The 14,418-nt window shown below is 38.9% G+C and overlaps 1 protein-coding gene across 1 annotated transcript; it reads right to left on the reverse strand.

Moving 5' to 3' along the window:
* Positions 1 to 1,248: 1,248 nt before the first annotated feature.
* rab5if (RAB5 interacting factor) lies at positions 1,249 to 13,170 on the reverse strand. Its single transcript, XM_056243102.1, has 4 exons — positions 12,910 to 13,170; positions 11,781 to 11,884; positions 11,557 to 11,686; positions 1,249 to 1,904 (listed from the first exon to the last, which is right to left on the reverse strand). The coding sequence occupies exons 1-4, from the start codon at positions 13,015 to 13,017 to the stop codon at positions 1,863 to 1,865; spliced, it is 384 nt and encodes a 127-aa protein (XP_056099077.1). The 5' UTR covers positions 13,018 to 13,170; the 3' UTR covers positions 1,249 to 1,862.
* Positions 13,171 to 14,418: the final 1,248 nt, after the last annotated feature.

Below are 14,418 nucleotides of genomic sequence, written 5' to 3' on the forward strand. Positions count from 1 at the left end.
AAGCCGGCACAAACAGGCTAATTCCCCATTAATTTCCCAGTTCTCTGTGTGTGATAGGCTACTCGATAAGGTTTAAGGATATTACTCACAATTTCTTCTCAATTATTTTTTAGAGCTTGGCATAACTAGAAAAATGTAGGTAAATTCATTGTAAGAGCCATTTTAATGCAAATATATATTTGTCCATTGGGGGCGCTCTGACAACATTGGGAGCACGTGGGTAATTAGCATAGACAGTAATTAGACAACAGGTGTATTGGTAGTGGGGAAGCACAGTTTATGACAGTGTTAAACCACCATGCTGACCGGCTTATAGGATTGTAATGTGTTGGATTGAGCTTATAGTGCTTAACCATGCTTTAAAGAGTGATGTTCAAGGACATATGGAATAATATGGACAATGTTCGTGCGCTGTAAGGTATGGTCTGGACTTAACATGCTTTGAACTACAGAGAATGAGACACCACAAGAAGCTAATTGGACGCAATTTATTAATTAGAGCATAATAAATAAAATACATTGGTTGATCTTTAAACGCGTTACTACTTCACTCCTATTACCACAGCGGATGTCCTATTACCTCATGTCGGAAAGATCACATTTACGAGTTAAACAATGAACGCCACCATAATGTCGTAGATACGAGCGGGAAACTCGCGAATAGACACATGGCGATACCACTAGACCTCATTCACACCTGTCTATGATTCACACAGCAGCGCCATCTTTGATGTTGAACGAATGAAAGCTGTGAGTGCGAGGGATACTCTTCAGTGGGTTGTACTGTTTTTGAATGTGTTTTGTGGACTTTTCTGCTGGCGAAACACTGCAAAAATACCTTTCAGAGAAATGTCAGTAGACAAAAAAAAAAAACATGCGCTGTGGAAAATTATTTGATCTAGGGGCTTTATAAAGCTTTTTACACCATTGAAAACTCACACAGCCTCGCTTGAATACCTGTCATGACGCTGACTGAATAGTCTATACTTAAATGTATTTAGTGTCAGGCTTTTATTTAATTAAAAGCATAAAACAGAATATTCTGTTTTTCATTTTCTAGAAGTAGTTAAAAACCTTGCTGTTTTTTGCAGGTCTGGGCCTGATTGTGTCCGTGGGGAATTGATTGGATGGTTGCGGATCTCTTCAAGATCGACAGAAATCCAGGACTTCTCAATACAGTCAAACAAACAACTTTACTGGATTTGTAAAGCTATTAAGAACAAGAATAAAATGTCCATCAGAGCGTGATCTGTTGAAAAGTGTGGGGCAGACAATGCCCAGGATTTATTTTATTCTCCAAAACATTTCCGCCAGAAAATAGTCTCTCTACAGCCTCAGGTACATTAATCATAACATTCACATTTCCATGAATACACTATAAAATACTGAGAAGTATGTTACAGTAACGAGACATAAGAAATTCTTTAATACATTATGGATTCAATAAAATGAATTGTACAGAATTTACACACTCCTATTGTATCTGACAGTTCATAACAGAGTAAGACAATCTGTGTTGGAAGCTAATCGTGAAAGAAACGAACAAAACCATCAAATTAAGTTAAATCCCGCTCGATACGGCGGCATTCGAGCCAGAAAAAGCAGAGAGGACGAACAGAAATAACAGTTATGAACCCATTAGCCGTGGCAGTGCACTGGACAGTATTAGCTTAAAAATTCAATGACCCCTGGGGGCGCGAGAAGGTCTTGTACCCATGATGCACCTCTTCCTCAAGGCTCACACATGCTGCTGGTAACATAGACAGAGGACTCGGAAAAGTGGCTCGATCCAGCCTCTCCATTTTAAATTAAATAAAATGTCTGTCTTAGTCTCTCCAGGACTATGGGTTTCCTGCAGGTCCTCAGTCGTAGTGCAGCGCCGTGTAGAATATGATCCAAACCACCTGCACACACACACACACACACACACAGTTATCAGACACTGTGCAGCATTCAGAGAAGAGTAGAGATGATCAACCAACAGGAATCACAGCCCACATTCCAGTCATAATCAATTAAAACAACAATTAGTGGGGTGTTTTATAATTGTATTTGGTAGGGCTGGGTATTGACACAAATTTCACAATTCGATTCAATATTAATAATCAATATTGATTATTTTGGATATCAGGTACAATACATGGCAAATTTTCTCAAGGAAAACAAATCTCTTAACTAATGCTGTAAACTATGGGGGTCAGTTGTAGCCTACTATAATATTGAAGGTAAAAATGAACTGATTTGTAGCTATACAAACACTTAAATTACACTTATTTATTTTTATAATAATAAAGTTATATGAAATATAAACATTTAAATGGTGGCTGTCATAAAAACTTGCCAGATTTATTCAAACATGCATTAAATATCGAAGAACATTAAAAATTATAATGAATATGTAATATGGTGCATATATTTAGCAAAATGCTCCTCTCTAGAGTTAATTTTTCTAGCTGACTAACGAGTTTATGGTCACATATGGTTTTTCTGAGGTAAATGTGACGTTACATGACATTGTTTACAAGTTGTTTTACTGACGTCTTTCCACGGTTGAAACACTGAGCGATTCCATGTGAAAGATACGGATTTCGATAAGTTGTACTCTATCTTTTAACACACTTTCAGACGCTCGTTCATGTTTATTTGGCGCTGTAACTGGTATTATTAAGGCGGAAGAGGAGATCATGAGCTTCTCTTGAGCTGAGCCAGAGCGATCTCACGCCACAGCGACAAAACGGTATTTATGTTTTTGAATTTCGTAAGAAAATGGACGTCATTTGAAATTTGAGACTTTATTTAATATCACTAGTAACAAAGCACAAAGATTATTGCGATTTATTGGATGGGATGCTCGCTACAATGCTCCATACATTCATCAAATGAAAACAGGATGACTAATCGATTCTTGAGATTTAAGAATCGATATCGGTTCGTAAAAATAAGAATCGATTAATATCGAGAAATCAATATTTTTTACCCAGCCCTAGTATTTGGTGTACTGAATTAATTCAATGTCGATTTAAAAAAAAATTAAATAACACTGTTTCCAGACTGGATGACTTCCCTCATTACAGTAAAATTAATAACATTTCAAATGAGGAGGAGAATTTACTGGATATGTGCCATGAACATACCGTCAACAATGCAAAAAAAGAAAATACATTTATGGAAAATTTTACTTTTTTACTTCGATTTTGGAATAAACTCTGACATCCCTAATGAAAAGTGGGGCAAGCTGTGCTACTTTTTAAATATGTAAAATACTCCGAAAATTTACTTTATTGATTTAACTTAATTTTACCTACCATGTAAAAATTAGGCTAATATTAACATTTTCTTACGCCACTCCACGCAATTTTCTTACGCCACTCCTTTCAAAAGTTTGCAGTCAGTACATTTAAGGAATTTAACATTTTTAATTCCGGACACATTAAATTGATCAGAGTGACAGTAAAGAATCTATTGTTATAATCAGTGTTCGGAATAACACATTACAAGTAACATGAGTTATGTTATCAATTACTTTTTCCCAAGTAACTAGTAAAGTGACGCGTTACTTTTAAATTGACAACAAAATATCCGAGTTGCTTTTTCAAATACATACTTTTCCCATTTATTGACTGACAGCTCTCCTGTCTCCAGTCTTTTTCATTTCACTTATGCTGTCAAAGGGCCTTTACATTTTGCCAAAAATGTTTGAGTTTTTTGGGGGTTTTTTACAATCAAGCCAAGCCCAGATGAGAAAAAGGAACACAAGAGTAATGTAACATTACTTTCAATAATAAGTAACGCATTTAGTAACGTTTTTAGGGAGTAACAACATTGTAAAGCATTACTTTTAAAAAGTAACTTTCCCCAACACTGGTAATAAAAGATATACATTTTCAAAGAAGAATCGGCTCTATGCACGATCGCTTCCGTGTTTTGCCACATCCGGTGCTGCGTCGCAAGCCGTTTTTGCATTAGGTGGAGATAATGGCAAATTACACTCGCTGTTTACAAGAACTTCCAGCGGTTAACGTGAATGATGTCAACAATATTGTGAGGCAGTTAGCTGTCACACATAAGAGTAAGAAAAAAAAAGGGCATTAAATTATATATTTCGAGCTACATCGACAACTTTGAGGGTGAGTAATCTCTCATAACATGCGAAATCAGACTAGCGAATCAGTTTCTAAAATCATTGTCTCGTTTCTGAGGAAAATAAATTGTATTATTTAAGTTCGTCCGCTAGTACACTTCGCTATAGAACGCGCTGTGCGGAGGTAAAGACACTGGCTGAGATTCTACCGGAAGTACGTCAGCAGCGTTCGTGCGTGGAGCCTATTGCTGTTCTTTCGAACTTTCTATTTGTCAAAGAAGAATTGCGGTTCGTTTCCGCTTAAGTCCGGCCTTGACCGTTCGCAAAGACCCGCCCCCCCCCTAGTTACTGTCGCTATGTCCGACAAGCTACGCTGCTCTCTCACACACACACACCATGTTCTCACGCAGTGAAAAATACATCGCGGACTGACAACACGCTGACAGACGGGACAGACCAGGTTACTTTTGATATTAAACATATTAAACAAAGTCTCACCTTTCAAACTTGGTCTTTTATTTATTTGAATAAATACCGTTTTGTGGCTCTCTAATGTGTCGTGACAGATCGCTGTAGAGCATCAGTTAAAGCTGCTCGTGATCCGATCATCTCTTCCTTCTAGTTCATTTATAGCATCAAATAAACATGAATGAACATCAGAAGGAATGTTGTTTTAACCGCAGAACGGCATCAGTTCAAATCCTCCCATGTTAATCTACTAACTCTCCTGACTGCTTTGTCGGACAAAATGGCGGATGGCGAAGTATGATTGGTCAGATCACCTGTCAATCAAGCTCCCTGCGAAGGGTCAATTGGGTCAATTGCACGCGTTGATCCGGCGTTGGGAAAACGGATCCCTCTGATTGGCCGTTGAGCCTCGTAAACCAGCGGACGAGAAGAAAAACAAAAGTGGCGAAGCAAGCAAACGACTAAGACGAGAGGAGACGCAAAAAAGGCGCTTTTAAATTTTCCTACATCTTTTTTTGGTGCGTTCCAATACACAAATATATTCTCATCATGACAGGGCCGTATGTGGTAGGGCTGCACTATTAATCGCAATAACCACACGCGATTTGGCGAAGGCTGCGATTATACTCTGCATTTATAATTATAATATGCTTTCATTTCTACCGTGTGCGTCATCTCCTCAGTTCTTACTCATGCGGCGCTAAAGTCGTTATTTTTGTTTGTTTTTTGCACACAAAAGTATTCTTGTCGCTTGATAAACTTAAGGTTGAGCCGCTGTAGTCACTCGGACTATTTTAACTATGTTTTTAATAACTTTTCTGGGCCGGCAGATGCAATTACAATAGAAGCCTATGGAGGAGTGATCCAGCTCTCAGATTTAATCAAAAATATCTTAATGTGTGTCCCGAAGATGAGCGAAAGTCTTATGGGGTTGAACAACATGAGGGAGAGTAATTACTGACAGAGTTTACATTTTTAAGTGAACTAACCCTTTAACACAAGTTAAGCTTCATAGGCCCTGTTCTGTTTTTGGTGGATCGGATCACAAGTGGACGAGGGAGACACATTCCTGTTCACACCTGGTGTTTTAATCGTCTCTTTTGTCCACTTTCCACCACTTCTGTCCTGATTTCTTCAAGCGGAGGGACTATGGGCGGGGAAATGTATGGGCTTTTCAGATCTTTCGATCTAATGGATAAAATAAGCTCGTGTAATTTACACATGAACGCGCCCGGAGACGACGGGAAACACACGGAGAGAATCAGCTTTAGTTTCTGCTCTGAGACACAAGACCAGCCGAACGCTGTGAGTGTGTGTGTGTGTGTGTGTGTGTGTGTGTTAGAGATCAGGAATGGCGAGAGAACATTGTGCTTGATATGTTTTTCATCTTCAAACCAAACATGTGTCTCCAGCCGACAGTTTAAACCCCGTCTGTCTAGAGCTCGTCCCATAATGTTACGCATTAGTTCAGTAGACGGAGAGAAGACGGTCTTTTGTGGCTGTTTGAACACATTCGCTCACATGAGCGTTTACACTACTAAAGCAATCCGGTCGAATGTGTTTTCTCCCTCTGGAAGTGGACGAGCTCAAAACATTTTAGACCCGTTTACACCTGTGTTTAGCGTCGTCCACTAGTGATCCGATCGACCGAAACACATCTTAACACCAGCTGTAAACAGAGCCTAGATGGTAAACGGCCGCGGTGTTGTTTGTGTTAGCATCCCTCGTGCCGAATAGACTGCTGTGCGCTGGACGGTTATTATCCCTCGCGCAGGCGCTGAACGCGCTAGCTGGCCGTCGCTGTAGCTTTTGCAGTGTTCAAGCGCAACTTTCTTTGCCCCGACCCAGCCGACACCAACGTTCGAGTGATTCTGGAGGATCATGTGACACTGAAGACTGAAGTAATGATGCTGAAAATACAGCTTTGATCACAGGAATAAACTACATTACAACAAATTCACATAGAATAGCTAATAGTGTAGATTAGGGCTGTATTCAACCAAAGAAAATCTTGGTCGACTGAAGTCCTGACATTTGACTAAAAATCGACTAAAAATGACGTTAGAAAAAAAAAAGTTAAATTAATTAGCTGCGCGCAGTATTTGGTAGCCTTGTTGTCCGCCTAAATGAATTATAAATAAACATAAAAACTAGTAGGCTATTTGCAGTATATGACATCGTTTTTGACCGAATTATTTTGCACTGAAATGAGTCTGACACACGAGTCTGTCGGCTCTGACAGCATTGCATCACGCGCACCTGCGCAATATCATAGCCTATGATTTCAGAAAATAGTACTATGTCAACTAGTGATATCATCACAAGAACTGTTGAGGAATATCAACATAATTTAGACAATTATTTTTGTCATATGTTATAACTGTCAGACACTATCATTTCAGCCGCTCTGGGGTGCGTTTCCCGAAAGCATCGTTAGCCAACTATGGTCGCAAGTTCCGTCGTTACCAATAGAGTTCAATGGAAATTGCGACCAACTTGCGACCATAGTTGGCTAACGATGCTTTCGGGAAACGCACCCCAGTGCATGTCCTCGCACAGGCTGAACATAGAGATCAGCTTCGCGGCCGAGACACGAATAGACTATAAACTTAAAGCTTTTACTCTTAATAAACACACTTTAATAAAAAAAAAGAATATTTATTAAACAAACCAGATCAAGAGCAGAAACGAAATAAAGTGCATAACTGAAAAATAAAGCATCTTAGGCTCAAAACTAACACAAACTAGCACAGCGCAATTGCGCATTAGGCTCCAAACAAAAAATAAAAAAGTTAGGTTATCACACTAAAACATTGAAATATGCCAATTCTGGTATGTTCATATAGCCTACTCAAAATAGACAGGGCAAGCTAACGCAGACAAGTGAGCTTACCACTTTTAGATGATATGTTATGTTTGTCGTCGAGCTGTGGTTGCTTGCACACTTTGCATTCGACCTTTTTCCCGTTATCAATTTTAACAAAATGCTGCCACTAGGGATGTCAATTTTCACAAATTCCCATGATCGATCGTCGTATAAATTAACGATCAATTAATCGATTAATCGTTAGCCTTAATACTGCAATATGCGTCTGCTGCAGTGCATATGGCCAACAGCATGACAGCGTCTGCAAATGCTGCTCAAACCGCTATGTTCCTCAACAAATTAATGACAATGGTTTTAATCTAAATAAAGGGCTAGTAGGATTGTAAAATGTTTCGATGTGATTGATGATTAAATTAGGGCTCGAATTTCGGCGCGGGATTGCGGGTATTGCGCATAATTCTAATAATTCCCACAGGTCTCCCATTTATAATGCAGGAAATTCCCGCAATCGTAATCCACACAGATTATAAAATCAAATCATTCTTTTAACAACTATCTGCCAGGCGCAATTTCACAAACAGCGTGAGTGTTTAGCGTGCCGCGTCTTCTTTCTCTTCTCTCATAATGTGTTGTGCAAGGCAAGCATCAAGCGCTGCGGCGATAATACACACTCGCGTTTAGGAGTCGGGACATGACGCAATATTCACTCGCACAATCGGGCCAGCAGTGCATCGTGACTGAGGTTTACCATTTGCACGTCTTTTTAAGTCTTACCAGTTTAAACATTCAAGCGATTTTAAACTAATCAGTGCTCGCGCGCTTTCTGAGATTATTTTCTATGCGCACATTCATAGAAAATCCGCCTCAAAAACAGCTGGCCAGTAACAAAAGTTATTTTTCGCGGATTATATTGTTTTAACACGCAAAATTGTGTCAATTTTGGTCTTCGTGAGTATACTCTAAACATAGTCGGTTTTGTCTTTTAATAAGCATAAAACGCATGCCAGTATAATGAACACAGGATCCGTGCACTAGCTCATTAATTTAGTTGTCAAAACAACAAAAGATAGCTTTAAGGTAAAGGAATCAGGATTAATAGCCTATATATATTTAATTTATTCAGGACTAAAATACTACCCAGTGTTATTTTCCATTTGATTACTTTATTCAGTTTCTGTAGGCCTATATGAAGTTAGACCCATTGAAAAACTTCTCTTTATTTGTCTTTATTTGTATCTTTATTCTATTGTATTTATTTGTGCTACTTTTTTCAATTTAATTAAACATTTTAAATCAAGCTTCCTTGTGTTGTGTAAACTCTTAACAACAATATTACCCCATTGTAAAAATGCAATGAGCGCAAACATTTCGGCAAGATAAATGTAATTTTTGTTTGGAAAAAATCTAATCATCTAAGATTCCTAATGCTAATTAGGCAAGTCCTAATGCTCAATTCTGATTTTTTGCTCAGATCCGATTTTTTGATTGGCTGTTCACATTACCTTTTAAAATGTGACCTATATCTGATTGCAGTGTGAACTGTTTGAGGTTTCAAACTAACCGGCATGTGCAAAAGAACAATAACAATGACATCAGACGCAGCACGCGGTTGCACTAAAGTTCGGGAGGTTATGGAGGAAGTAAGCATATTCGCATTTATTTCATAATGTTTGTGTAATGGAAACTTTTGCGGGTTTATGGTTGCAAATCCACTACAGAGATCTGTGTGGAGGCGTAGACGAAGCCAGGAGTGGTGGGAATATGACGTGAATAGTTTCACTGAGACGCTGTTCTCCTGTGTCCCCGTTCTTCCATTTCGTGTGCAATTTTTTCAAAAACGGAGCGGTTACGGTAGGTCCTTCTAGCTTGAATTGAAGTATCTCCCCATATACTACTTAGATCTAACACCTCACTCTCATTGACTCGCTTCATCGCTGTTCTCCATATCTAGTCAAGTTTTTAATGTTAGGCTACTGTCTGTGTCTGTTGTGTCTAGGGCTTTCATTACCACTGATGAAATCTGACCTGGTCACTTGACCCCAAAAAAATCACATTTGGGCCACTTTTGCCTGCAGTGTGAACGGGGCCTAAGGGGGGATTTCCCCCCCATTTTCCAAAACGAAATTCAGGCCCTGAATTAAAATAAATATTTAATAATCAAATATAACGACTAATACAACGTGTCACCAACGCCGCCTCAGATGCGCTTGTCAGAATGTGTGACTTGTGGACGCGTGCTCTTCCTGGAACAACGCACTTAAAACGGCAACTAAAGCCAATGAATTCACACCGATTTAATAAAATAGTGTTCTCATGTTATGTAATATGACAGTCCCAAATTAATCCTCGTTATTATTAGTCGTGCATTCTGCTTGAGCGGCGCGCGCTGAATAAATAACTTAACCGTTGAGCACTTTGCTAGCACGTTATTTAACTCAAAGAAACGCATCCTATGAGATTAATCAGATATATACAAAATAAACATAATATTACAAATTATATCTGCACAAAATGACGTGAATGCACAAGTGAACTTGAACTAAGTTACGTGCCATTCAGAATGACTCATGTTGTGGACGCGCTCTTCCTGGAACAACGCGACACGGCAACTAAACCCAAATAATTCACAATGTTTTATTACAATATTGTTCTCTTTATAATGTTATATAATATGACAGTCCCAATAGTCGTTATTAGTCGTGCATTGCCATTTGAGCTGCGCGCGCTAAAGATCACGCTGCCTCAATTCTTAACCAAATGCATCCAATATGAGATAAATCAGATATAGATAGGCACACACAAAATAAACTATTACAACTTACATTTGCACAAAACAAAAGGCAGCGAATGCACACGCAAACTTATAGTCATGATGAAAGTGTAAAATAGTCCCAAACATAACTCCGGCGCGCTCGCTTACATGTTTCGCGGTTGAGCAGCACGCACGCGCATGAACCTGCTTAATCGATGATCGATAAGGTTTATCGATTAAACGTGTTATCGACAATTAATCGATCGGCGATTAATCGTTGACATCCCTAGCTGCCACTGTCGATTTCTTTGTTGTTGACATGTTAGAAGAGGACTGACTATTAAACGCTCTCACAATTAAATAAATAATATTCCGCATCAAACCTTAATAGCCGACTTATCGTTCTCTCTTGGGTTGGGCTAATCCAAAAAAGGTGAAAACAAGGGGGGTGTTCTGAAGACAGACTGTTACCTGTGAAACAAGGGTACTCTGAAAACACCCCCATTAGCAGTTAGTGCTTTCCACCTGATGAGATGAGCGCGCCAGCGCGGCAAAACTGATGAAATGAGCGCGGGGAAAAAAAATCGACCAATCAGAATTTTGGTCGAACCAGAACGTATCGACCAATTAATCGACTAGGACAATACAGCCCTAGTGTAGATTGTACGCAGCAAAGGCCCTACGAACTTTCCAGATATATTTGATCTACAGTTTTCCTTCTAAGGGCCCTTTCACACCTACCTTGTTTGGTCCGGACTTTCGGACTTTTCAGTTTGGTCCGAATCAAAATTACAGGTGTGAAACCACGGTCCGGACCATACAGATGAAATTTGGTCCGACGAAAAGAGATAGTCTCGGTCCGGATCAAACTGAACAAAGGTTTGGTTCGTTTCTAGTGTGAAAGCATTTCTGTATGGTTCGGACTTTCAGACCTTTTACAGGAAGTTCCGGTGGTTCCCGTATAGCCGAAAAAAACAGAAGGTGGCAGGAAAAATGAGCCGTAGTAGCACATGGGGAGAGGAGGAGACGAGGTTTTGGTAACACTTACCCAATATAGTTGCAACGATATGCGTATGTTGATTCATGTTGTCAAAGTTACCCGCCGAATTGACAACACGCCGACGTCAGACGCACGTCCATTTACAAACCAATCAATGTCAAGATGCAGCCCACATAGAGGATGACGACAGGACGCAAGTATGTCTCGTAAAGTTCTTTAGTGCGCTCGCATAATTGCAGTGTGAAACCAAACCAAAACATTCTGAAAGTATAAAATGTATCAAAATGTGAACTTTGGTTCGGACTTTCAGGTGTGAAAACGCCCTAAAGGTCATGCTTTGGAGTTCCATGTTATTTTCGCTGACCTTATAAAGCATCAGTCCAAACACAGTATAACAGGTTTAGCTGGAGAAAGACAAACATATCTACCAGAAACAAAGCAAATGAAGTCATGAAGCCTTCTTTGGTGAGCTCCCATGTCCCCCCGTACTCCTCCTCGTCCACCTGCTGGAAACTGCTGAAGTACACGTACAGGACGCCTGCGTTGATGACACAGAATCTGGAGGACACACACACACACACACACACCACTTAAGCTCATGCATGATTGTATGATGTAATCAAGTGTTCAGGTCCAGGACTTCAGTACTCACATGACGATACCCAGAAACCCTTTCAGAGGAGCCACACCCCATATTACGCCCAGTATGACTGCGATGATTTGGCGGAACCAGTAGACCACATCTAAAAACTCATCCTGCAAGGAAAGAAAAGAGAAGAATTAAGGAACAAGAGAAACGCATGCAAGTTAGTTTTTTTCCCTTTCATTTTTAATGCCATTCCAATTTCTGTGAGAGCAAGGTTTAGTTATTCAAAACTATAACTAAATGTGATGTTTAAGATTAGTTCAAAGAAAAAGTCTCTTAGAAGTATTACAGTCCAGTAAAACATGTTTAATGTGCAGTGATGATGGGAAAGCCCTTCCAGACAGCTTAAATGGACACAAACACACAAAAATATGGCCGTTTTGTCGAGTATCCTCGTAAGCACAGTGACATGAGTTAGCCTAAATGAGCGTAAAGAGCTGAGAGAATGTGTGTCATGTTGGTCAGATCACTAGTGACGCCAGCCTAATAAACCCACTGCTGTCTGTCATTAATGTTCATTAATGGGGGGACATCAATTTCATAGAGACATCAGTCACAGTATTAGTATTTTCATAAAAAGATGCCAATAAACAAATATTTAAAATATAGGCTACTGTCTTCATGTCGTTTCTACATTAATTTGGAGATTAAATGTGAAATTATAATAAATTAAAAAGATCAAATATAGAATTCATATTAACAATAAAATATATTCTAAAAATATATATTTACAACTTTAATATAATGTGCGACTGATTGCGATTAATTGGTTAACTTTTTAATCGATTTACAGCACTTATACACATGATAATATATAATTATAATACATAATTCTTAAATATATATATATATATGTGTAATAATAATAAATGTGGATCAGCACGAGGCAGCCACAGTAATCTCCTTTAAACAGCCCAATCCCTACACAAGACACCCTAAAGCCCTGAACCCTACTCAGTGAACACCACATTACACACACACACACACACACACACACACACACACACACACACACACACACACACACACACACACACACACACACACACACACACACACACACACACACACACACACACACACACACACACACACACGATAGCAGTGTGAGAGACTGAGAGTGTATAGATCAGACCTTCTCTTCCCACACTGCTTTACAGCTGATAGCTTTGCTCCATGAGGACTGCTTCACTCCACCATTGACCACATGAACCTCGTCTTTCCGCTTTGAGCTGCTCGTCATGATGTTTCCTCTGTTTAAACAACGATAAAACACGCGATCCGATGTTTAAAAGCCTTGAACCCGAGTGTAAAATCTTCTGCAAGCGTTCAGATCTGCTGCTTTTCGCCCCACATTGACACCGCGCTGGGAACTGAGTGTGCGCATGCGCACCGAAGTCATGACCTTGCCACGCCATCCAATGAACGAATGCGACGTCTCAAGGTTCAGCCAATCAGAACGCTGAACTGACCCCTTTTCTTTTTCTTTTTTTCTTCTTCTATGTTCTTTTTTCTAAGTGATCTATCAACATGAATACAACTGCATGATCGTTGATTTAGGCCGTAATTGTTTGTACTTGAATTATCTATATTAATAAAAAAGAAAGAAAAAAAAAGAACGCTGAACTGGTCTCCTGCGCATGCGTCCAGCTACTGTGCGCCCTTTACAGGTCAGAGATCATTACTGCAGTTTCAGAGTTCATTCATTTCTGCATATATTTTATTATTTCATTACAAAGTAAAATAGCATCTACAACTAGAGGCAAAAATAATGTAAAACGATAGCAAATAATTTATATATCTCACAATATATTCTTAATAAATAAAGATACAATGTACGGAAGCGTATTGCATTCACTTGAATAAAAAAAAAATCTACTCTGTTATTCTGAATTAATGAGTTAATTATCTCAGAATTACGAGATAATTTTTCATGGAAAAAAGTTTTTGCTCTGTTTTTCTGAATTTCTGAGTTTTTGAGATAATTAAATCGTTAATTCAGAAAAACAAAGTAGATTTTTTTCTTCAAGTGAATGCAATACGCTTCCGTAGGTGAGAGGCAAAAGCACGCTTAATAAAATAACTTGTAATGAAAATTCTGTAACACTTTATGCAGTGTCCTCGTTACACGTGTTACATGTAGGTACTATAGTAATAAGTAAAGTATGCATAATTACATGCAACCCTCAACCCAAACCCAATCCTACATGTAGTTCATATTATTTTAATGTGTCCGTGTTACATTGTAATTTATACATTTAAAGTGTAACCAAGATTGTGTCATTAATATTTTTATTATGTAAAGTGTAAAAAGCAACAAGATGGCAGTGATATATTGTGAATAATAAGATCGCTAGATAAATGACGCAGCCATATCTACTGTGAAAGAGCTGGTCCTCCAGCGCCGGCAGGGGGCGCCAGTTATAGAGAATACATGGGACTTTCTGTAATAACCTTTACAGTCTATGATAATAACTGTGTTTTGCACGCTTATGATAAACCATCTATTAAAAAAATTGCGAACACAGTATTAGCTTTCCAGTGGCTCCTAAAGCTAAGGAAACTCATTTTAAAATATTTAATGGGGTATACCCACGGTCAAGTGAATGTTTAAGACAACGGTTTAATTTTGAAGAAAATAGCT

This window comes from Rhinichthys klamathensis, unplaced genomic scaffold (genome assembly GCF_029890125.1).
Source record: "Rhinichthys klamathensis goyatoka isolate OS25496 unplaced genomic scaffold, OSU_Roscu_1.1 h1tg000025l_1, whole genome shotgun sequence".
Lineage (NCBI taxonomy): Eukaryota > Metazoa > Chordata > Actinopteri > Cypriniformes > Leuciscidae > Rhinichthys > Rhinichthys klamathensis.

Bases quoted from the DNA above. Each gene is read 5' to 3' on its own strand.
- rab5if (XM_056243102.1), bottom strand. From the start codon at position 13,017: ATGACGAGCAGCTCAAAGCGGAAAGACGAGGTTCATGTGGTCAATGGT. The intron at 11,885-12,909 runs GTCTGATCTATA...CTTTCCTTGCAG, and splicing joins AAGCAGTGTGGGAAGAGAAG to GATGAGTTTTTAGATGTGGT. The intron at 11,687-11,780 runs GTGAGTACTGAA...TGTGTCCTCCAG, and splicing joins GGGTTTCTGGGTATCGTCAT to ATTCTGTGTCATCAACGCAG.